Below are 25404 nucleotides of genomic sequence, written 5' to 3'. Positions count from 1 at the left end.
CCATCAGCATGTCCTATAGCCCTGGGGCTAGAGCATCCACCTGAGAAGTAGCAGAGCATGCTTCAAATCCCTTGTTCTCCGCAGGCTGAGGGGAGATGTGAACCAGGAGTCTCCCACGTGCCAGGTGAATACCCTAACCACTGGGCTAAAAGCTATGTGGGAGGTCATCCTCCCCACTGGCTGCTTGCGAAATTGGAGTGGACGCCTAACCCCAACGAGGGTTGGCTGTGAATCAGTGGCAGAAATAGATGCCTGCCAGCAGCCTGGATTCAGGCCCCTATCTCTGAGAGGGGGTTAGAGAGGAGCAGCTTAGCGTACATCCTTCTTGTTGACCTGTCCCATTGTCTAGCTTAGGCAGCTCCCCACCTAGCATGCTGGCTTTTGTGACTCGCAGTTTAAGGCACCTAATTCTCCCCATTCGTTGTATGTGGAGCCAAGGCACCTAACTCAGGCTTTGTGGATCACAGGGAGTTTCTAGCACCTAAACGTTAGGTATTGTAATGCTCCTTTTGTGCAGATTCCAGGCCAAACTCCTTGTCCTTCAGCCATGTCATTTACACATTTGCCTTTGGAAACACTACGGAATGTGACAGGTTTACATGGAAGAAGGACAGGTTCAGGGTCTGAAATAGTCCAGGATCTATTTTCCATTTCTCAACAGAATTAAAAATATATGGCTTAGCAAATTCCATTTGCACTGCGTTCCAATGAGTCACATTCAGAGACCACTGTGAACTCGGCTTGAAAGGAAGGAAATGCACAGCTAGTCACTGAAAACGGGATAGCCACATGCACCTGCGTCCTCTCATTTTAATTATTCCCTAAATAACTCTGGCCCATTGATTCTCGCAACCACATTATCAGATATCTGCAGATGTTCCATCAAATTAGGTGAACAGACAGGAGAAGGTGGGTAGTACAGCGGCGGGAAACAGAGGAGAGGAAAACAGAAGTAGTTTGTCTGTGGGGAGCTCCCACAGAGTTTTTTGCCTTTCTGGCTTCTGTGAGCAGTAAATACAACATCTGAAGAGGCTCTTAGAAGGAAGACAATACGGATAGTGAGCCATCAGCTGTTGTGACCTGCCCAGGAAGTGCCATGTTTGTCTGTCTCCCAGAGGATAGAAACAACTTCGTCTGTACAAAGTGCAAGCTGGTCTCCCTATTGGAAGAGAAGGTTAAAGGACTAGAGACCCAAGTATCAACCCTGCGTTGCATCAGAGAAAATGAAGACTTTCTGGACAGAAAGAAAAGGAGTACTTGTGGCACCTTAGAGACTAACCAATTTATTTGAGCATGAGCTTTCGTGAGCCACAGCTCACTTCATCAGATGTGTACCGTGGAAACTGCTGCAGTTTCCACGGTACACATCTGATGAAGTGAGCTGTGGCTCACGAAAGCTCATGCTCAAATAAATTGGTTAGTCTCTAAGGTGCCACAAGTACTCCTTTTCTTTTTGCGAATACAGACTAACACGGCTGTTCCTCTGAAACCTGTCGTTTCTGGACAGAAGTCAGCATTTGGTACTGCAGGCAGAGCATGCTGAAGATTCAGAGAGGGCAGTGCAAAACGGGGAAGAAAATTGGCAGCATTTGGCCTCCAGAAGAAAGAGGAGAACCCATATACCCCCAGTGCAGATAGAGGTAAGAAACCATTTTCAGGCTCTCTGAACAGGTACTACTGCAGAGAAGGATTTGGAAGAGCCCTCTGAGGGAAGGGATCAGAAGGAGACCCTGTCGACCGGAAGGCATCGGATGCATTGTCCTAGGGATGGGAGTTCCACGACCACCACTCCCAAGAGGAGGAGATGGGTGGTGGTGGGTGGGGACAGCCTCCTAAGGGGTCAGAGTCATCCATCTGCCGACCAGACCAGGAGACTTGAGAAGTGTGCTGCTTGCCTGGAGCTAGAATTCAGGATGTGACGGAGTGTCTGCCAAGACTGATCAAGCCCTCGGACTGCTACCCCTTCCTACTTCTCCATGTAGGCACCAATGATACTGCCAAGAATGACCTTGAGTGGGTCACTGCAGACTACGTGGCTCTGGGAAGAAGGATAAAGGAGTTTGAGGCGCAAGTCATGTTCTCATCCATTCTCCCTGTTGACGGAAAAGGTCCAGGTAGGAACCATCGAATGTGAAGGTAAATGCGTGGTTACGCAGGTGGTGTCAGAGAGAGGGCTTTGGATTCCTCGACCATGGGATATTGTTCCAGGAAGGAGGATTGCTAGGAAGAGCTGGGATCCACCTAACAAAGAAAGGCAGAGCATCTTTGCAGGCAGGCTTGCTAACCTAATGAGGAGGGCTTTAAACTAGGTTCGCCGGGGGATGGAGACCTAAGCCCTGAGGTAAGTGGGGGAATGGGATACCAGGAGGAAACACAAGGAGGAGGGTAAAATGGGGGGGGGCTCCTGATTCATACTAAGAACGTAGGGCAATTGGCTAGTTATCTTAGGTTCCTGTACACGAACGCAAGAAGCCTTGGAAACAAGCAGGAAGAACTGGAAGTCCTGGCACAGTCAAGGAACTATGATGTGACTGGAACAACATAAACTTCGTGGGGTAACTCACATGACTAGAGCACTGTCATGGATGGGTATAAACTGTTCATGAAGGAGAGGTGCCGGAGAAAAGGTGGAGAAGTTGCACTGTATGGAAGAGAGCGGTATGATTGCTCAGAGCTCCAGTATGAAACTGGAGAAAAGCTTATTGAGAGTCTTTGGGTTTAGAGGGGAGAGCAACAAGGGTGATGTTGTGGTGGACGTCTGCTGTAGACCACCGGACCAGGAGGATGAGGTAGGCAAGGCTTTCTTCAGACAATTAACTGAAGTTTCCAGAACACAGGCCCTGGTTCTCCTGGGGGACTTCAATCACCCCTGGGAGAGCAATACAGCAGTGCATAGACCATTCAGGAAGTCTTTGGAAAGTGTTGGGGACAACTTCCTGGTGCAAGTGCTGGAGGAACCAACTAGGGACCATGCTCCTCTTGACCTGCTGCTCACAAACAGGGAAGAATTGGTAGGGGAAGTAGAAGTGGGTCACAACCTGGGCAGCAGTGACCATGATATGGTCGAGTTCAGGATCCTGACAAAAGGAAGAAAGAATAGCAGCGGAATACAGATCCTGGACTTCAGAAAAGCAGATTTTGACTCCCTCAGGGAACTGATGGGCAGGATCCCCTGGGAGGCTAATATGAGGAGGAAAGGAGTCCAGGAGAGCTGGCTGTATTTTAAAGAAGCCTTAGTGAGGGCACAGGAACAAACCATCCTGATGTGCAGAAATAATAGCAAACATGGCAGGCGAACAGCTTGGCTTAACAAAGAAATCTTTGGTGAGCTTAAACACAAAAAGGAAGCTTAAAAGAAGTGGAAACTTGGATAGATGACTAGGGAGGAGTATAAAGATATTGCTCGAGTATGCAGGGGTGTAACAAGGAAGGCCGAAGTACAATTGGAGTTGCAGCTAGCAAGGGATGTGAAGGGTAACAAGAAGGGTTTCTACAGGTATGTTAGCAACAAGAAGGTGGTCAGGGAAAGTGTGGGCCCCTTACTGAATCGGGGAGGCAACTAGTGACAGATGATGTGGAAAAAGCTGAAGTACTCAATGCTTTTTTTGCCTCAGTCTTCACAGACAAGGCACTGGGCAGCACAGTATGGTGAGGAGGTGAGCAGCCCTCAGTGGTGAAAGAGCAGGTTAAGGACTATTTAGAAAAGCTGGACATACACAAGTCCATGGGGCCGCATGCAATGCATCCGAGGGTGCTAAGGGAGTTGGCTGATGTGATTGCAGAGCCATTGGCCATTATCTTTGAAAACTCATGGTGATCAGGAGAGATCTCAGACAATTGGAAAAAGGCTAATGTAGTGCCCATCTTTAAAAAAGGGAAAAAGGAGCATCCGGGGAACTACAGACAGGTCAGCCTCACCTCAGTCCCTGGAAAAATCATGGAGCAGGTCCTCAAGGAATCCATTCTGAAACACTTGGAGGAAAGGAAAGTGATCAGGAACAGTCAACATGGATTCACCAAGGGCAAGCCATGCCTGACCAACCTGATTGCCTTCTATGGTGAGATAACTGGCTCTGTGAATATGGGGAAAGCGGTGGACGTAACATACCTTGACTTTAGCAAACTTTTAAATATGGTCTCCAACAGTATTCTTGCCAGCAAGTTAAAACAGTATGGATTGGATGGAATGGACTATAAGGTGGACAGAAAGCTGGTTCGATCATCAGGCTCAACGAGTAGTGACCAACAGCTCGATGTCTAGTTGGCAGCTGGTATCATGCGGAGTGCCCCAGAGGTTGGTCCTCAGGCCGGTTTTGTTCAAAATCTTCATTAATGATCTGAATGATGGGACGGATTGCACCCTCAGCAAGTTCGCAGATGACACTAAACTGCGGGGAGAGGTACATACACTGGAGGGTAGGGATGGGGTCTAGAGTAACCTAGACAAATTGGAGGATTGGGCCAAAAGAAATCTGATGAGGTTCAACAAGGACAAGTGCAGAGTCCTGCTCTTGGAACAGAAGAATCCCATGCACCGCTACAGGCTGGAGACCAGCTGACTCAGCAGCAGTTCTGCAGAAAAGGACCTGGGGATTACAGTGGACAAGAAGCTGGATATGAGTCAGTGTGCCCTTGTTGCCAGGAAGGCTAACGGCATATTGGGCTGTATTAGTAGGAGCGTTGCCAGCAGTTCGAGGAAAGTGATTAGTCCCCTCTATTTGGCACTGGTGAGGCCACATCTGGAGTACTGTGTCCAGTTTTGGGCCCCCCACTACAGAAAGGATGTGGACAAATTAGAGAGAGTCCAGCAGAGGGCAACAAAAATGATTAGGGGGCTGGGGCACATGGTTTACGAGGAGAAGCTGAGGGAACTGGGGTTATTTAGTCTGCAGAAGAGAAGAGTGAGGGGGGATTTGATAGCAGCCTTCAACTACCCGAAGGGGTTTTCCAAAGAGGAGGGAGCTCGGCTGTTCTCAGTGGTGGCAGATGACAGAACAAGGAGCAATGGTCTCAAGTTGCAGTGGAGGAGGTTTAGGTTGGATATTAGGAAAAACGTTTTCACTAGGAGGGTGGTGAAGCACTGGAATGAGTTACCTAGGGAGGTGGTGGAATCTCCATCCATGGAGGTTTTTAAGACCTGGCTCGACAAAGCCCTGGCTGGGATGATTTAGTTGGGGTTGGTCCTGCTTTGAGCAGGAGGTTGGACTAGATGACCTCCTGAAGTCTCTTCCAACCCTAATCTTCTATGATAGTACTTTTCCTCTGGCAAAAAAACAGGAGTATATAACCATCCATCCCCTGAGATACAGTGGAATATGAACATCAAAATATATTCTAGTCTATACTCTACAGTCTAGGCAATAGAGTACTAGGGTACCGGCCTAGGACTCAAGCGTACAGGGTTTTATTCCTAGCTCTGCCATTGGCCTGCTGGGTAAGAAAGTCACTTTAATTTCTCTGTGCCTCACTTTCTCCATCTGTAAAATGGGGATAATGATACTGACTAATGATACTGATAGTGACTAATGATACTGAAACTTCCAAGCTCAGAAGGGACCATTCTGATCATCTAGTCTGAACTCCTGCATAACACAGGCCAGAGAACATCCCCAAAATAATTCCTAGAGCATAACATTTAGAAAAACGTCCAATCTTGGCTTTAAAATAGTCAGTGGTGGAGACTCCACCACAACCCTTGGAAAACTGTTCCCAGTAGGAGGAGTGGGGAGAAGAAACCCAACTGGTTTGAAGATGGAGCTTGATAAATGTATTAACAGGATTATACAACTGGGGTACCTATGATAGCAGGGAACTGGACTCAACGACCAAAGATCCCCCCTTCTAGTCCTATGTTCTGATCACCCAGTTCCCTAAAAGCATTACTGATTTCTAGGAAGTCTGTCATCTGAAACACAGCTATGCACCCTTCAGAGCCCTGACCCGGGCACCAAGGAGCGACACTGTGAAATGAAAGACAGTCCCTTTCCTAGGAGCTGTGACTGTTACCCTGGCAGCACTGGGAGCAAGAGCTCAGCACCATGAGATACTCCCTTGCCCCAGGGGCGAAGCATGCTGCTTGAGCACAGCTCCCAACTCCACCCAGCTTTGGAAGGAAGAGAGGAGACCCATGACTCAGCCCCAGCTCTCTGATTTGGCAGAGCAAAGCACCACCCACGCAGCCAGCAGACTGCCCTCTCTGCATGCACAAGTGTCATTAAAATCTCATCATGGGTTCATTCAGAGTCTGATTGAGTGGACACCCTGCAGGGCCAAAAGGCCAGTGCAAAGAGGCACCTGCTTAACCATGATTAGTTGTAGCTACAACTCGTTACCTCGTTTGGATTTCTAACAACAGATGGGAAATAAGTTCTGATCAGTGTCAACACAATACACTTGATTTCCAGCTGACTGACATGAAAGCCTTTGACCTGAAACAATATTAAGTTACAGCATGTCTGCTTCCAATCATTCACCCCCTTGCCAGATCAACAGCAGTACACGTTCCTCCCAATAGCACTGACATAAAGCACCGCCCTTCTCCTTCAGGGACAGTCCCGCGAGCCACAGCCCTAGCCTTTCTGCTTCACTTCTAATGCGTCTTTGTAGGTGACAGTCCACTGAGTATTTCACGCAGCTGATGAATGAAAACAAAATCTTGATGCCAACAGAGACACTTGCCAGAAATGTGGTTGCACATTCTGAGCAGAGTTCCGTGGACAGCACTTACGGGCCTGGGGACAAGGCTCTCAGAGTGGCTGAAAGGAGTGCAGCTGTTTCCCCCCCCAAAGTCAGGGCTCTGGCTTTTCCAGAGGACTGGGAAGTACAGGCAAGGGGTCCCCCTGAAACAGGGCAGCGCTCCACCTCCTGAAAGCAGCCAAAACCTGGGATGGCACGGATGGATTTCAGGGCAGCTGGCAGCTGGAACGCAGCAACCACACCAAAGAGCCTGGGGCCAAAGGGCTGGGGCTGCTTCTGCGGGCTCACCTGTACTAAGCTGAAAGCCTTAAAAAGGGCAGGAACTGGTGAACAGCGACGAGCATCTACCAGAATGGTTAGGCCCAAAGCTCGGCACTCTGCTCTGTGAGGAAAGGGAAAGAAATAGTTAGTGTGTCATTGCCCCAGTGCAGCACGGGTTATTCATGGGGTACTGTTAGATAACATGGGGTACCGTGCCGGGCATACCCACACCACTCTGTAAAGGGAAGCCACTAACTGGCGTCTTTTTATTAGCCACAATATCTTCCCTTCGAAGTTGCCTAGGCTGCTCTTTCTTCTTCCCTTTTACTGCTAAGTGAATTTCTGATGCTCCACCTACCACACCTCCTCCCATGACACTGTCATTCCCGCCATGCCGCACCACACCCCAGACCCCAGCAGCAAATCTGCAGACAACACAGACTATCACATCTCTCTGGAGGCACGTAGTGAGGAGGAAAGCCATGGGGAGTGGCAGTACTCACTGACTATGCCCAAGGGCTGGCACGCAGCAGCCTTTCGGCTGCACTGACGACAAAGCTCACACTTGGACCTAATCGTATTTTTCAAAGCATTACAGAACGCAGACCAGGAGCTAAGACCTAACGGAGTCTGTGAGGAGCTGGAAGAAGCCCCGTCAGCCAGGGAGCCCATGGCAGCAGCAGTAGGGGGGAAACGACACAGCATGTGACAAACGGATACATTCTGAATGCGTTTAGCCCTTCCTGGCAAACTGCATCACATCCGTGATGCCAATATGTCGCTCGTCCACCTGAGGCACACTTGCTCAGCCTCTGCAGCTGCCTTCGTCACTGGAGGACAGGCTGTCAGGAAGGTTGTTTCCTAGAACTATGTCACGGGGCTGTTGCTGGGCTACCCCAGAATTGTCAACGTCAGGTTTTCTAAGCCCTATTTTTGGAGTTAATGCAGAAGAGTGAGAAATGGTTTGGATTTATGGCAATGCTTGGAAACGTAGAACAACATACACATAATGCTGCTGCTTAGCATGCGTATACCGCATGCTGCATGTCCAAAGAACGCAGTCAGCGGATCTGTTGCTCGTGCAGTTTCAGAGCTGTTTGGGGCCATCTCCTCATGCTGCCAAAGGACGCCAGCTCCATTCAGCTAGCCCCCAGTCGAGTTTGCCCTGTCCTGCCTTGACACCCTGCCCAGCCTGGAAATGGCACCAACCTTGGGATGCTGTGTAAGTACAGGAGGACGCGCACCAGCTCGTTGGTGTTGCAATGGGGGTTTAGCCAAATCGTGTTCCTTGTGGTGATTATGGCCACTGCACGTCCACATTTGTCTCTGGTGCCTGAAAATGAGAATTTATTTCAACATCTGCCATTTGTCAGAGCCTTGACGGATCCCCCCCCCACAGATTACCCCCAGGGCAGCCCATCTCACCCACAGCCCTTAGTTATTCTCCCTGTAAATTACAGCATCGCTACTGGGACCAAAGGCTCTTCCCCCACTTCCCACCCCCACAGAATTGAGCACACAACCTCTACAACACGCCAGTGCCCATCGGGAGAAGACCAGGACCTGCCATTGAAGCAGTGCCATAGCCACTGAGAGGCACAGATAACGCTCGCTGTTTGCACAGTCTCTAATAAAGTTCTGTTGTAGTTACTGGAAACAGCGATTCAGGCCCACACTCAGCACTGCACAAAGTAATACAACTCAGGCTTGACGGGCCTAAAGCCCTCTTGGCCCTCAGGCAGCGTGATTACTTCTGCAGCTGATTGCTGTCAGCTGGAAGGAATTTAAACAGCTTTGAAGAACTGTGTGCAGCCTAATCAAATTCAGGACTAATACTCCAGGCGGAGGGAGGAAAGCCCAGTCTCCCAGCACACAAAGCAGCAGGCTCCTCTTCAGAACAAATCTACAGAGAGAGAACCCGCAGCTCCCACTCCAAGGCCAGCGCAAGGTGGAAGCATCAGAAGCATGGCTTTCCCCTCACTGTGGAGGAGCCCATCACACTATGGTAGCCCTAAAGGGACAATGGGCGCTGGGCACACACTGTTAACCTTGCAGGAGGTTTGGCATCCTTCTGCAGGGGATGCCAGCGGGTTAAGGTGTGAACAAAGAGAGCATGCACAAGGCAGCTGATTCCCCCACCCAGAGCAAGCTGAATTCCCCAGGGCTCTGTGCGTGGAGCAGGTGAAAGACCTTTGCTTTCACCAAACACCTTTGATCTTGCCAGCCAGGAAAGGAGAGCTGAAAGGCAGTTGTGGCTCTCTCCTTCATGACAAAAATTCCAGGGGCAGAAGTTATGGGGGGGTGGGGGCGGGTTTAAGAGGTTATCCATCTTTACCCCAGGAATTCTGCAAGATGTGTTAATTGGTGTTCAACAATCCTCCTTGCTTGGCTTGGGATTGCTTGGCTCTGCACTGAGAACAAGGAAGCAAAGGACCCAAGGGGACAGTGCAATTGCACCCGACCGGTGTGTTTCAGAGTTCTATATTTCACCTCAGAGATCCATACCTGGTCTCTTCTATTCAACAAAACTGGCAGAGACCCCCAGGCAAGGGCAAGTTACCAGCATTGCTGTACCCCACGATCTCACTGTTCTGAGGAGACCGCTCATCTGTACAAGCTGGGAACACATGTCTCTTGTTCCAGTTGTAAAAATGGCATGACATGATTAAAAACATCCCAAGAAACCTAACAAAAGCAGAATCCTAAAAAAATAATAATTAAATTACACTTTTCTGTATCTTACCCACTTGGCCCCTGCTGTCCCTTGCAGGGAATGTGAATAGAAATAAAATGAAGTAAATAAGTCATTTCAGTGAGGGCACAATGAGCCCCAAATAAACAGATCTGCTCTGCTAGGAGCAAACCTCTCAGTGAAGTCCAGCAATGAGAGCCAGGGCCCCGAGCAGCCATTATTTAAAACAGAGGGGAAATCACAAGTAGGGTTAACTCCTTTTCAGGGAGCAGGACCATTAAATGGTCTTTGTTCTTCTAAAGTCAGGTCTGAAAGGGAGATTAAATAAATCAGGAGCACTGTTATTGCACCTGGAATATTGTGTTCTGTTCCAGGCAATACACGACCAGAAAATGGTGATAAAATAGAAAGAGTTCATTAATAATATACGTAGCTCTGTGAGTTAAGAGAGAAGTCCTCAAAACTCTCATGCTCCAGGACATTATCTGACTGCCTGAGAGATCAGGACAGAATCCTCTCTTTATGGACAAGATGATACAATGGTCAAGTTCAGCAGGGGTTGTTTTCACCTTTTTCTTAAGCATCAGTTATTGTCCTCAGAATTATTAACCGCAAAAACTGGATTAAACTTTCCCCTGATTCCCACATAGGAGTATAGAAATTACCTGACCAGATCAGACAAGGGGTCTGTCTCCATCAGTGGCTGGTACTGGATAATTCATAGGAAAGTGCAAGGGTTGCCTCAATTGACTAATGAAACATCCTGCCCAGAGGAAAGCCTCTTCTGAACCTCCTCTGTTAGTTCCTACCCCTTATAAAATTATATTTACTCTCTTCACTGTAACCATGGTGTTCCCATAACCCCTACCCATGTCTAACATCTCATGGGGGGGGGGGGGTGTCTGTGTGTGTTTGAGCATGTGCGCATCTCCCCCAGCTCACACTCCTCCTAATAGTATGCTGGGCACTCCCACTTCCTGGGGATGATTTGGATGCATTTAGTGCTTCTGATGTTGCTCCTCCCTCAGATGAAGGTTCCCTTCAAGCATTTCTGGAAGGCTGCACCTGTGTTCATGGGTTATTATTTCTAAGTGGTTTACGTGCATGTGACATTTTTGGTTTGCATTTTTCATAGATTCATAGAGTTTAACGGCAGAAGGGACCATCAGATCATCTGATCTGACCTCACCTCCCGTATAACACAGGCCAGAGACCTTCACTCAGTTACCCCTGTGTGGAGCCCAACAACTTGTGCCTGGATAAAGAATATCTTCCAGAAAGGCATCCAGACTTGATTTGGTAGTTTGTTCCAATGGTTAATTATCCTCACTGTTAAAAAACTGGGCCCTATTTCTATTTTGTCTGGGTTCTATGTCCAGCCAGTGGTTTGTGTTCTGCCTTTCTCCACTAGATTAAAGAGCCTTTTAGTAGGTGTTATTTTCTCCCCACGAAGGTACTTATATACAGTAATCAAGTTGCCCCTCGGCCTTCTACACATATTGAGCTCCTGAAGTCTCTCATTGTAAGGTGTTTTCTCCAGCCCTTGAGTCATTTCTGTGGCTCTTTTCTGCATCATACTGGAAAGCATCATACTGGATGCAGTATCCTGGTGTTGGTCTCACCAGTACCATATGCTGAGTTAAAATCACCTCCCTACTTCTGCCCACTATTCCCCTTTACACAGCCAAAGATTGCATTAGCCCTTTTTGCCACTACAGTGCACAGGGGGCTCTGCTGAGTTGCTGGTCCACTGTGTCCCTTTTCCGAGTTGCTGCTTTCCAGGACACAGCACCTCGTTCTCTAGGTACAGCCTGTATTCTTTGTTCCTAGACCTTGCATTTGGCTGTATTAAAATACATTTTGTTTGAACGGACCCAGCTTACCAAGCTATCCAGATCATGATGTATGACTGCTGTCTTCTGCAGCATAGTTATAGCCATATGCTCGAAAGCTTGTCTCTCTCAACAACAGAAGTTGGTTCCCTAAAATATATTACCTCACCCACTTTGTGTCTCTAATATCCTGGGATCAACACAGCGACAACTGTCAGTACTGGGGCTTGTGACTTTGCATTGGGAATAAGGAGGGAGGCAGTAGCTAGCTAAGTGGGGCGGTTGTCACTCTGTGTGGGTTTGCAGAGAGCCGAAGAGAAGGAAACTGGAGGGGTTTGTTGGGGAAAGTTTACTGGCACCGAAGCCAACCAGGAGCACCCAAGATTCACTGCTGGACCGGAACTCTGTCCTGGATTCCTGAGCTCTGAGTCTAGATGCAGTGCTTGGCATCCACCCTTTCACACTGGACACTCGTAGTAGATGAACCCTTGTTCTAATGTTCCCCTTATCTTTCCCCTGCTGTTTTTCTAAATTCATCCCTCTGTAAATAAATATTTCCCTTTCCTATATTCATTGTACTGTTCCAGAGTGTATGTATTTACGTTGGGGATTGGAACAGGTGCCCCTGGGGTGGAAGGGAGTTTCCCTGCTGGGTTCCCGTTTGCACCTTTCCTTGACCGCAGCCACCCCACAGAGTGGACTCCGTCTTGGCCACAAGGGTGTTATAGTTACATTAGGACTCCTGGATGCAAATTATCCAGTCCTTCTTGAGAGTGAGTTCCTGTTTCCTGCCAGTCCGCGACTCAGCTTGAAAGCTCCAAGAGCTGGCCAGCGAATTTCAGAAATGTTTCTAGTGAAAGGAATACGGCACACACAGACCTCCTGCCCCCCGGGAAAGTCTAAAATGCACCCCTACCAGCAGCACACCTACATCAGCCCTTCTCCAGCATAACACTTCCTGCCCATCCCTCTGGCTCAGTTACTCACCTGGCAGACAGGCAACTCCACTCGTGAGTACGTCGAGGTTCACTTCCTTTGCTGTGACAGGTGCAGTTTGAAAACTTCTGGGTGCCACATCAGATGGGGGCTCCTGGTGAGTAACAGCTGCTGAGCCTTCCTCTGGGGAACAGACTCGACCCACTGGCTCCCACGAATCTGTACACACTTCTTTTATCTTTTCTCCCCCTTTCAGCCGTGTTCCTGTAAAATAAGAATAATCCCACTGGTGTCAAGGGCCTGGGAGCAGAACACATCCCCAGTCAGAGGTGTCAGCTAACAAACTCCAGACGCAAGAGACCTGCCAGGACCACCGGCACCCCAAAGCTCTTCAACAGCTAGTACCGTTACCAAGTAAACTGCTGCATCAACAGCTGCTGTCACTACGCCCCTTATTTACAAATAGAGACACATTTGGAGCTACTTAGTTAAACAGCTGTTCCCAGAAAGCTGTATCTCTTCTACTGTGGCTTGAAGTGGTACCCCTGGAAACTCTAGGAGCGAATGCTGCTGTTTATAGGGTGACGCCCATCCCATGCTACTTGCAAGCTCCCTTTTCCCAGCTTTTTAAATAAAAAAGTTTTAAGTTGTCTTTGTGCCCTACAAGAATTCTGGGCAGCAGGTAGGAACAGGGACGGGTTCCAGGCCTGAAGGTCACGGACACATTGAAGAGTTTGCTGGTTATCTTATGATGACATCATTCTCTGATGGAGTCCAACTATGGATACACTGGCCTACCCCAGATAAGTGAAAGGAAGGATGCCTTGTGCCTGGACCACATACTGGGAGGGAGGAGATTAGGGTTTCATAAATACATAGACTCCAAAGCCAGAGGGGACCACTGTGATCATCTAGTCTGATTTCCTGTATAACACAGGCCGGCAAATGTCTCCAAAATAATTCCTAGAGCAGATCTTTTAGAAAAACAGCCCATCTTGATTTAAAAAAAAAGGAGTACTTGTGGCACCTTAGAGACTAACCAATTTATTTGAGCATGAGCTTTCGTGAGCTACAGCTCACTTCATCGGATGCATACCGTGGAAACTGCAGCAGACTTTATATACACACAGAGAATATGAAACAATACCTCCTCCCACCCCACTGTCCTGCTGGTAATAGCTTATCTAAAGTGATCATCAAGTTGGGCCATTTCCAGCACAAATCCAGGTTTTCTCACCCTCCACCCCCCCACACAAATTCACTCTCCTGCTGGTGATAGCCCATCCAAAGTGACAACTCTCTACACAATGTGCATGATAATCAAGTTGGGCCATTTCCTGCACAAATCCAGGTTCTCTCACCCCCTCACCCCCCTCCCAAAAACCACACACACAAACTCACTATCCTGCTGGTAATAGCTCATCCAAAGTGACCACTCTCCCTACAATGTGCATGATAATCAAGGTGGGCCATTTTCAGCACAAATCCAGGTTTTCTCACCCCCCCACCCCCATACACACACAAACTCACTCTCCTGCTGGTAATAGCTCATCCAAACTGACCACTCTCCAAGTTTAAATCCAAGTTAAACCAGAACATCTGGGGGGGGGGGGGTAGGAAAAAACAAGGGGAAATAGGCTACCTTGCATAATGACTTAGCCACTCCCAGTCTCTATTTAAGCCTAAATTAATAGTATCCAATTTGCAAATGAATTCCAATTCAGCAGTTTCTCACTGGAGTCTGGATTTGAAGTTTTTTTGTTTTAAGATAGCGACCTTCATGTCTGTGATTGCGTGACCAGAGAGATTGAAGTGTTCTCCGACTGGTTTATGAATGTTATAATTCTTGACATCTGATTTGTGTCCATTTATTCTTTTACGTAGAGACTGTCCAGTTTGACCAATGTAAATGGCAGAGGGGCATTGCTGGCACATGATGGCATATATCACATTGGTGGATGTGCAGGTGAACGAGCCTCTGATAGTGTGGCTGATGTTATTAGGCCCTGTGATGGTGTCCCCTGAATAGATATGTGGGCACAGTTGGCAATGGGCTTTGTTGCAAGGATAAGTTCCTGGGTTAGTGGTTCTGTTGTGTGGTATGTGGTTGTTGGTGAGTATTTGCTTCAGGTTGCGGGGCTGTCTGTAGGCAAGGACTGGCCTGTCTCCCAAGATTTGTGAGAGTGTTGGGTCATCCTTTAGGATAGGTTGTAGATCCTTAATAATGCGTTGGAGGGGTTTTAGTTGGGGGCTGGCTATCACCAGCAGGAGAGTGAATTTGTGTGGGGGGGTGGAGGGTGAGAAAACCTGGATTTGTGCTGGAAATGGCCCAACTTGATGATCACTTTAGATAAGCTATTACCAGCAGGACAGTGGGGTGGGAGGAGGTATTGTTTCATATTCTCTGTGTGTATATAAAGTCTGCTGCAGTTTCCACGGTATGCATCCGATGAAGTGAGCTGTAGCTCACGAAAGCTCATGCTCAAATAAATTGGTTAGTCTCTAAGGTGCCACAAGTACTCCTTTTCTTTTTGCGAATACAGACTAACACGGCTGTTACTCTGAAACCTGTCATCTTGATTTAAAAATTGTCACTGATGGAGAATCCACCACAATCCTTGTAAATTGTTCTAATAGTTAATTACCCTCACTGTCAAAAATTCACACCTTCTTTCCAGTCTGATTTTGTCTAGCTTCAATTTCCAGCCACCAGATCACGTTTTACCTTTCTCTGCTAGACGGAAGAGCCCATTACTAACTCTTTGTTCCCCATGTAGATACTCACAGACTGTGTTCAAGTCATCCCTTAACCTTCTCTTTGTTAAGATAAACAGATTGAGCACTTTGAGTCTATCACTATAAGGCATGCTTTTTAATCCTTTAATCTTTCTTGTGTCTCTTCTCTGAAATCCTCTTCAATTTATCAATGTCCAATTCACCAGAATTGGACACAGCCTCAGTCACACCACTGCCAAATACAGAGGTAAAATAATCTCTCTACTTCTACTCAAGATTCCCCTGTTTATGCATGATTTTATGTTTTCTTCCTGGTTACTGATAAAAATGTTAAATAACATAGGGCCTAGAACCAATCCCTGTGGGACCCCACTGGAAACACACCCATTCAATGATAATTTCACTTTACATTTTGAGAGCTATCAGTTAGCCAGTTTTTAATCCATTTAACACATGCATTAAATTTTAATCCATTTAACACATGTTAATTGTATATTAGTCTAATAAGTGTTATGAAGGGAACAGATATATGAGCAGCAGCCTAGTGGAAGACCTGGGAATAGAACTCATGATCCCTAAGCTTGCAGTTTAATGCACTAGCTATGGCAGAACTGGTATGAAATACCCCAATGGCTTCAGAGCTTTGTGCCTGGGGAATTTCAGACCTGGTCATGTACAGGGCCCTGAGTCTGGAACTCTGCTATGATGCATATTGCAACAGACAGAATATCCTATAATATCCTGAACAAAAGTTTATCTTATGGAGGTAAGATAAACTTTACTGAACTGAGTTCAACCTTACTGAATTTGGGGTCCACTGTATTAAAAAATGTGGGTGTGCATGTGGAATTTATGTATTTCCATGGGAAGTGCAAATGGGAGAACAGCAAGGGAGTGGTCAGGCTAATTCACTCAGGTGGGACATCGGTAGAGAAGTCACCCCTGGAAAGGTGCACATACACTAATTCAAACTGGGTTCCCCAGGGACCAACAGACAAAGACAGGGTCTGCGTCCTGTTCCAGAAAATGGACAGGACCCCAGGTCCACAGAGGGTCCCAGTCCTTAGGGCAGGATTGCAAGGACCAGGGCTACTGAGGCCACAGCAGATTGATGGCTTGTTCTGAGCTAAAGCTGTGATGAACTTGTAATCACAAGGCATCCCCGCGGGTGGCGGGGTGAAGAACTGCTCCTGCCATGTTGGGGTGAACCCTGGTAAGTTTATTAGCATGCATGTAGGCTCTTTTATTGTGTTTAATATGTTTCCTTTGTAACAGCTTAAGAATAAAGTTGGCTCAGAACTGTAGCCATTATACTTGTTAACCATCTTTGTAGAGAAAGCAAGCAGGTGTTCTTTGGCAATTTGTCTGCGCTGGGAATAACATAGTGAAGGCAGGGAACTGTGCAGTCTGGAAATACCCTGGTCAGAAGGGAGAGGGACATGGGTCTCCATGCAGATAGCCAACAGCTGGGGAGGCAGAGGCCTGAGAGTGGGTGCCCTGGCTGGACCACAGAGGGGAAATACAGGAGCAGTTGCGCTGAACTGACAGGTATGTTTGGAGAATTGTCATTATGATTTGGAGCAGGGGCTGTGGAATTCTGTGGCTATCCAGCCTGCAGTCCCAATGAGAGCGTTTGCTTTGTATTAGTAATTGCATCATTACAAGCAGGTTCAACCTGTCCTGTAGAATGGTCACCAAGGAGGGTAACTGGCAAAGCTGTGTCCATCTGGAGCAGCAAGGAAAGGTAACCACTACAAACCACAAAGAGGGAACTGGAAAGGAATTCAGCGCACAGGAACGTCTCTCTCTCATCCTCCCAACCGCTGCCCAGCACTGAGACAGATAGCAGGGCAGCTGTGAGCTGAGCACGGGCCATTCCTCACCCAAACCAGGGAATACACCCCCTCTGCTTCTGCACCTAGACTACATCGCTATTTGTAACATATTAAATGCAAGAACAAATATGTTTGCAGAACACTGAAGCCCTGACTGAACTGATGAGGAAAGGCATCTCTCAGAGGTACAGCCACTCTGGCTACAGCACAGATCAAAGCTGCAAGTAAGCAGTTCTAGCAGAGACATTTTTTCAGAAATATGAATGAATTGTGCATGCTTGTGACCTCACCCTTTGTGCTGCCATCGGCAGGGGGGTCAGTATTTAATAGTGGACACCAAGCAAACCTAGGTGATTCAGCAGCTGAGTCAGTCCTGATCCAGTACCCTGGCACACCAGCCATCCGCTCCCAAGTTCCACTCTATGTCCCAATTCCACTATCTGGGCTGGACAACTATAGCTGGAAAAAACACTGGGTACAACTGTCTTCTACAGGCTGCAGCTGCTGGAGCTGCCAGAGACTAGTGCACTTCAACTCCTGGTGGCTCTCCGTGCTGGCCTCCCAGTGTGGGGAGGGGGTAGGAAAGAAAGGGGAACCTAAGGATATTAAAAAAGAGAGAATATGCCAGGACAACTGGAAGGGGGAACCCAAGGAGAAGCGAGAGAGAGAAGGGACAGTTGCCCCTGGAGATGCCAGAGAAAGAAAGGGCTACTGGTCCTTGACTTCCATTTGCCCAGGGGGCGGGACTAGAAGGAAGAACCTAGGCAGTTGTAAGGAACAAGCCCATGGGAAGACTAGAGGGGAGAGAAGGAAAAGGGGGAAATCTCCTGGTGTGAGCTGGGGACTACAGGTCACTGGGCTTCCCAGACCAGAAGGCCAGAGCCAGTTGGGCAGGGGGCTAGTGTTGCTGGAGCTGTGCAGCCTTCACACTGCACCAACCTGACGTCTGCTTGGTCGTGAAAAGAAGCCAATTCCTGGGCTTCATGAGGTAAGTATTTCACTGGCCCAGCCAGGTTGGGGCATTCACACCTCACTGATAACAGGGCTGCAGCACATCTGTTCATGTTAATGCAAAGTTGTGAAGGGGGGGGGGAGCTTAATTTTTAAAAAATGGAAATTGCAGAATGCAGCAAAATCTGCAGTGAGAGCGCGGGCATACGAATTTGCCACACCTGCAGATTTCTCCTTTCCCTGAGGCTAAGGCAGCAGTTGTGGGGGGAGGGCTGGGCTGTACAGGCTGCAAAGGGGCCTTGATAGTCCTCTTGCAAACTGCCTCAGCAGCAGCCTAAGAGCCTCAGCTCTTTCGAATTCAGCACGGGCGGGGTAGTAAAAAAATCATAGCAGACGCTGCAGAGCGTCCTTGGAAGTGATTTTTCAGTCATATAACCATTTAATTCACAGCCAATTTCCCCCCCCCCCCCCCCCAGATGAGGACTCCTTCCACGGCAAATCTGACTTGTATTTACATGATCAGTGCAGGGGAAATGGGAGCCGGAATTTCTGTAAGTGTGAGCAACCTGGGTTTGCCGGGCTCTCCCAACTCAGACACAGCAGAAGGGGCTTTGCTCAGACTTTCCAAAGACAGTTCACTTTCGGGCAGAGATCAAGCAAAGTATGTTTCAGCTCAATTTGGGAAGTTAGGGGTGGGATAAAATATGGGATTATAATGGCAACAGTTTTACCACCTCAACTATAATGTGAACTGGCAGGGGGTTAGACTAGATGACCCTTGCAGTCCCTTCTAATCCTGTAGTTCTATGATTCTATGAACTTACCTATCAAGAATTTCACTCTGTAGCTCTTCGAACTTACAGACACAGAACAGCTGGCAGGGAACGCTGCTGGAAACGAATACCAAAAGGATAGCAAATTGTGGCTAGTTCACTTTGGAATTGTATCTCTAAGGTTATGTCTACACTACAAGCACTACAGTGGCACCGCTCCGCACTCCAGCTACACCACTGCAGTGTAGACACTACAGTGCGGGAAGAGGTTCTTCTGCCACTGTAGTAAATTCACCCCCTTGAGAGGCAACAGCTAGTTGACGGAAGAATTCTTCTGTCAGCCTAGCAGTGTCTATACTGGGGCTCAGGTCGGTCTAACGACATCTCTCACTGGGGTGAGTTTTTCAAACCGAGAGTGATGTACATAGGTTGCCCTAAGTCTTAGGTGCAGATGAGGCCTTAGTTGTTCTTTGGGTTAGAAATGGTGAGATGAATCATAATGAATTAAACAAGCACCTGCCATCCAAGGATCTCAAAGCCCTCACAAATGTTATCGACCGAACTAAGCTTCCCACATCTCTGTGAGGTACATTATCCCCTTTTGCACTTTAATTTGTCTGTACAAAGTGCAAGCTGGTCTCCATATTGGAAGAGAAGGTTCAAGGTCTGGAGCAACAGGTATCGACCTTGCGTTGCATAAGAGAAACTGAAGATTTCCTGGACAGACGTCAGGATATGCTTCTACGGGCACAATGTTCTGAAGATTCAGAGCAGCCTGCACAGCGGGGACAGGAGGATGGTGAAGAAATTTGGCAGCATGTGACCTCCAGAAGAAGAAAGGGGAGCATCCATATACCAGCAACGCAGATACAGGTAAGTAACCATTTTCATGTTCTCTCAACAGGTACTAATGCAGAGAGTGGACTAGATGATACATCTGAGGGAAGGGAACAGAAGGAGACTCCGCCGATTGGAAGGCATGAGATGCACAGTCCTAGGGTTGGGGGTTCCATGACCACCACTCCCAAGAGAAGGAGGCGGGTGGTAGTGGTCGGGGACTCTCTCCTCAGGGGGACTGAGTCATCTATCTGCCGCCCCGACCGGGAAAACCGAGAAGTCTGCTGCTTGCCAGGAGCTAGGATTCACGATGTGATGGAGAGACTGCCGAGACTCATCAAGCCCTCGGATTGCTACCCCTTCCTGCTTCTCCACGTGGGCACCAATGATACTGCCAAGAATGACCTTGAGCGGATCACTGCGGACTACGTGGCTCTGGGAAGAAGGATAAAGGAGTTTGAGACACAAGTGGTGTTCTCGTCCATCCTCCCCGTGGAAGGAAAAGGCCTGGGTAGAGACTGTCGAATGGTGGAAGTCAACGAATGGCTACGCAGGTGATGTCGGAGAAAAGGCTTTGGATTCTTTGACCAATGGGATGGTGTTCCAAGAAGGAGGAGTGCTAGGCAGAGACGAGCTCCACCTAACGAAGAAAGGGAAGAGCATCTTCGCAAGCAGGCTGTCTAACCTAGTGAGGAGGGCTTTAAACTAGGTTCACCGGGGGACAGAGACCAAAGCCTTCAGGTAAGTGGGGAAGTGGGATACCGGGAGGAAGCACGAGCAGGAGTGCGCAAGAGGGCAGGGCTCCTGCCTCATACTGAGAAAGAGGGACGATCAGCGAGTTATCTCAAGTGCCTATACACAAATGCAAGGAGACTGGGAAACAAGCAGGGAGAACTGGAAGTCCTGGCACAGTCAAGGAATTATGATGTGATTGGAATAACAGAGACTTGGTGGGATAACTCACATGACTGGAATACTGTCATGGATGGACATAAACTGTTCAGGAAGGACAGGCAGGGCAGAAAAGGTGGGGGAGTTGCACTGTATATAAGGGAGCAGTATGACTACTCAGAGCTCAAGTATGAAACTGCAGAAAAACCTGAGTGTCTCTGGATTGTTTAGTAGTGTGAGTAGTAGGTGATGTCGTGGTGGGAATCTGCTATAGACCACCGGACCAGGGGGATGAGGTGGATGAGGCTTTCTTCTGGCAACTCACGGAAGTTACTAGATCGCAGGCCCTGGTTCTCATGGGAGCAGTTTATATTGCTGGGAGAGCAATATAGCAGTGCACAGACAATCCAGGAAGCTTTTGGAAAGGGTAGGGGACAATTTCCTGGTGCAAGTGCTGGAGGAACCAACTAGGGGCAGAGCTCTTCTTGACCTGCTGCTCACAAACCGGGAAGAATTAGTAGAGGAAACTAAAGCGGATGGGAGCCTGGGAGGCAGTGACCATGAGATGGTCGAGTTCAGGATCCTGACACAAGGAAGAAAGGAGAGCAGCAGAATATGGACCCTGGACTTCAGAAAAGCAGACTTTGACTCCCTCCGGGAACTGATGGGCAGGATCCCCTGGGAGAATAACATGAGGGGGAAACGAGTCCAGGAGAGCTGGCTGTATTTTAAAGAATCCTTATTGAGGTTACAGGGACAAACCATCCCAATGTGTAGAAAGAATAGTAAATATGGCAGGTGACCAGCTTGGCTTCACAGTGAAATCCTTGCTGATCTTAAACACAAAAAAGAAGCTTACAAGAAGTGGAAGATTGGACAAATGACCAGGGAAGAGTATAAAAATATTGCTCGGGGATGCAGGAGTGAAATCAGGAAGGCCAAATAAAACTTGGAGTTGCAGCTAGCAAGAGATGTTAAAAGTAACAAGAAGGGTTTCTTCAGGTATGTTAGCAACAAGAAGAACGTCAAGGGAAGTGTGGGCCCCTTACTGAATGAGGGAGGCAACCTAGTGACAGAGGATGTGGAAAAAGCTAATATACTCAATGCTTTTTTTGCCTCTGTCTTCATGAACAAGGTCAGCTCCCAGACTACTGCACTGGGCAGCACAGCATGGGGAGGAGGTGACCAGCCCTCTGTGGAGAAAGAAGTGGTTCGGGACTATTTAGAAAAGCTGGACGAGCACAAGTCCATGGGGCCGGATGCGCTGCATCCAAGAGTGCTAAAGGAGTTGGCAGATGTGATTGCAGAGCCATTGGCCATTATCTTTGAAAACTCATGGCGATCCAGGGAAGTCCCGGATGACTGGAAAAAGGCTAATGTAGTGCCCATCTTTACAAAAGGGAAGAAGGAGGATATGGGGAACTACAGGCCAGTCAGCCTCACCTCAGTCCCTGGAAAAATCACAGAGCAGGTCCTCAAGGAATCCATTCTGAAGCACTTAGAGGAGAGGAAAGTGATCAGGAACAGTCAGCATGGATTCACTAAGGGCAAGTCATGCCTGACTAATCTAATTGCTTTCTATGATGAAATAACTGGCTCTGTGGATGAGGGGAAAGCGGTGGACGTGTTGTTCCTTGACTTTAGCAAAGCTTTTGACACGGTCTCCAACAGTATTCTTGCCAGCAAGTTAAAGAAGTATGGGCTGGATGAATGAAAGGAGGATAGAAAGTTGGCTAGATTGTCAGGCTCAATGGGTAGTGATCAATGGCTCCATGTCTAGTTGGCAGCCGGTATCAAGTGGAGTGCCCCAAGGGTCGATACTCGGGCTGGTTTTGTTCAATATCTTCATAAATGATCTGGAGGATGGTGTGGATTGCACCCTCAGCAAGTTTGCAGATGACACTAAACTGGGAGGAGAGGTAGAATTGCTGGAGGGTAGGGATAGGATACAGAGGGACCTAGACAAATTAGAGGATTGGGCCAAAAGAAATCTGATGACGTTCAACAAGGACAAGTGCAGAGTCCTGCACTTAGGACGGAAGAATCCCATGCACCGTTACAGACTAGGGACCGAAGGGCTCGGCAGCAGTTCTGCAGAAAAGGACCTAGGGGTTACAGTGGATGAGAAGCTGGATATGAGTCAACAGTGTGCCCTTGTTGCCAAGAAGGCCAATGGCATTTTGGGATGTATATGTAGGGGCATTGCCAGCAGATCGAGGGATGTGATCATTCCCCTCTATTCGACATTGGTGAGGCCTCATCTGGAGTACTGTGTCCAGTTTTGGGCCCCACACTACAAGAAGGATGTGGAAAAATTGGAAAGAGTCCAGGGGAGGGCAACAAAAATGATTAGGGGACTGGAACACATGACTTACGAGGAGAGGCTGAGGGAACTGGGATTGTTTAGTCTGCGGAAGAGAAGAATGAGGGGGGATTTGATAGCTGCGTTCAACTACCTGAAAGGGGGTTCCAAAGAGGATGGATCTAGATTGTTCTCAGTGGTAGCTGATGACAGAACAAGGAGTAATGGTCTCAAGTTGCAGTGGGGGAGGTCTAAATTGGATATTAGGAAAACCTTTTTCTCTAGGAGGGTGGTGAAACACTGGAATGCGTTACCTAGGGAGGTGGTGGAATCTCCTTCCTTAGATATTTTTAAGGTCAGGCTTGACAAAGCCCTGGCTGGGATGATTTAGTTGGGATTGGTCCTGCTTTGAGCAGGGATTTGGACTAGATGACCTCCTGAGGTCCCTTCCAACCCTGATATTCTATGATTCTATGAATTTATTGTAATGACACTGGTAAGGAAACACTATGACTATTTTTAAAAGCCACGTACTCTCAGCTTTGAAACAACATTTTGGTTTTCCTTACCCCTTAACTCATACTTTACTCAAAATATTTTTAACGTAAGACCTTTCAACTGAAGGGCCACTGGCCACAGCTCAGAATAGCAACATCCAGGCGGGACTCACCTAGTTCTGCAATATCACCACTGGCATGTCCTTTAAAACCCTAGTGTATTTTTGAAACAGAAAGGCCCTTTGCTTTCCCCCAAGTATTATGTCACTAAGTTCCACTACTGCAGTGATTAGACATTGCACATGAACTGGAGAGCAGCCAGCATCTCTCACTTTCATTATCTCATAACCTCAACTGGAATCAGTTATTTTTGGACTCCTCAGATAGGAACATTGAAGCACTGAGGCAAAGAGACACTGGGGTCATTTAAAAAGTGTGTGGCAAAACCCTGAATGCCCAGGTTTTCTGACTTCCAGCCATGTGGCTTTCATCTCTGGGTAATCAGGCAAAATCTGGCACAGGACAGCAATGACTAAAACCAGTTACCATCCAATGGCTGCTTTGTAGCCCATGTGGAGAGTGTCTCATTCTAAGGGGACATCACAATTGTTAAGTACTAGCATCCACCATTGAAAAGCCTACATGCTGGGCATGGAAGTGGAATCCTATTCTTTGTGTGGATGTGTCTGGTCCGGACTGATGTTCATTAGTTGGGTGGCACTGCCAGGGGGAACTCACCCACAGTGTACCAGAACAACAGGTAGAGCAAGTTGGTTTCTCCAGCTCTCAATACGTCACTTTCACAAACACCCAATCTTCTCTACATCTATAACTGCCAGGAAACCCAGTTACATCCTAGTGGGTCCTGATGCTTTTCTGTAGACACGCTCTAACTGTGGGTATGTCTACATTGCAATCAGGATGTGTGACTGCAGCACCAGTATCTAGCTAGCTCAGGTAACAATAGCAGTGAAGCTGGGACAGCATGGGCAGCAGCTGTGCAAGTACATACCCAGGGTCCTAAGAGGGCAGGGCTAGGCCCCTGGCATCCACCCCGCTGCCATGGCTTCACTGCTATCGTTACTCAAGCCACCTTTGATCTAGCTATGTCTACACATGCTGCAATCACCCCTCCCAATCGCAATATAGACATGGCCAGTCCAAAAGACACAGAATATGATGTTAGCCCAATTACAGGGATATAAGTAGGCCCGGACAATACTGCAACTTTTGCACATGTAACAGTCAGGTAACAACAACTATGCTTGTAACCAGAACCCACGGCTCAGTTATGGCTGCAGTGCAACAAAAGGAAGGTGGGGATTTTAAGGTGCCACAAGTACTCCTTTTCTATCTACAGTACAGGCACTGTATGGAAGTTCCCTTCTGTCTGCCGAGACCCCACAAGATCTGTCTCTCTAGATTTGGTCAGGTAAGGTCAGGCAAGCTCTAGCTAATGCAGTTTCATGGTCTGTTTCCCATAGCCTTTCAACTGTCCTCTCATTCTACTCTTCCAGCCCCTGCTAATTTTTCCTTGACTTAGAGATGTCTCACTGCCAGGGCCGGCTCCAGGCACCAGCGAACCAAGCAGGTGCCTGGGGCGGCCAATGTAAAGGGGCGGCAGGACGTCGGGCTCTGGGGCGGCAATCCGCCCGCGGCGGTGGCAGGAATTCAGCGGCCGCTCCGTCAGAGCGCGTTTTGCGCTGGGCGGCAGGGACACAACTCTTCTTCAGTCGCCGGCAGCAATTCCACGGCCGCACCTTCACTCCACCTCTGTGTTCGGCAGCAAGGGGTTTTTGTTTTTTTTTTTTTTGCCACTTGGGGCGGCAAAAACGCTGGAGCCGGCCCTGCTCACTGGAGTGTCCGGTGCCCATACAATGGTTTGGAAGATCTGAACTGCACGGTTAGCTTTGTAGCTCTGCTAACTCTCGAGACACTATGACTCTGGTATTACACTCTGTCTGAATAGACACTCCATGCATATAACCTTGTGCAGGAGCCTGAAATTTTAACTGCATGTCCAATTTCCTCTGTGGGAAGGATGGGTGATTTCATTAATGCACAAGCCGGGGAGTCAGGTGATCTGGGATCTGATCCCAGCTCAGCCACTGAAACACTGTGTGACTTGGGTCAAGCCACTTAACCTCACTGTGCCTTCGTTTCCC

General features: G+C 48.1%; 1 protein-coding gene across 2 annotated transcripts in view; it reads right to left on the bottom strand.

The window, feature by feature from the left end:
- Positions 1-25404, bottom strand: part of PLEKHG4 (pleckstrin homology and RhoGEF domain containing G4) — a 169223-nt gene that overhangs the window by 113249 nt on the left and 30570 nt on the right. For both annotated transcript variants that reach the window (XM_048816460.2, XM_048816462.2), the window contains exons 4-6: positions 12469-12681; positions 8167-8290; positions 6985-7078 (exon numbers count right to left, since the gene is read on the bottom strand). In XM_048816460.2, coding sequence (XP_048672417.2) covers positions 6985-7078; positions 8167-8290; positions 12469-12681 — 431 coding nt within the window. The remainder of the gene's footprint in view (positions 1-6984; positions 7079-8166; positions 8291-12468; positions 12682-25404) is intronic.

Source organism: Caretta caretta, chromosome 12 (assembly GCF_965140235.1).
Source record: "Caretta caretta isolate rCarCar2 chromosome 12, rCarCar1.hap1, whole genome shotgun sequence".
Lineage (NCBI taxonomy): Eukaryota > Metazoa > Chordata > Testudines > Cheloniidae > Caretta > Caretta caretta.
Note: the sequence above shows the minus strand (reverse complement) of the source record. Positions and strands in the feature narration are given on the sequence as shown.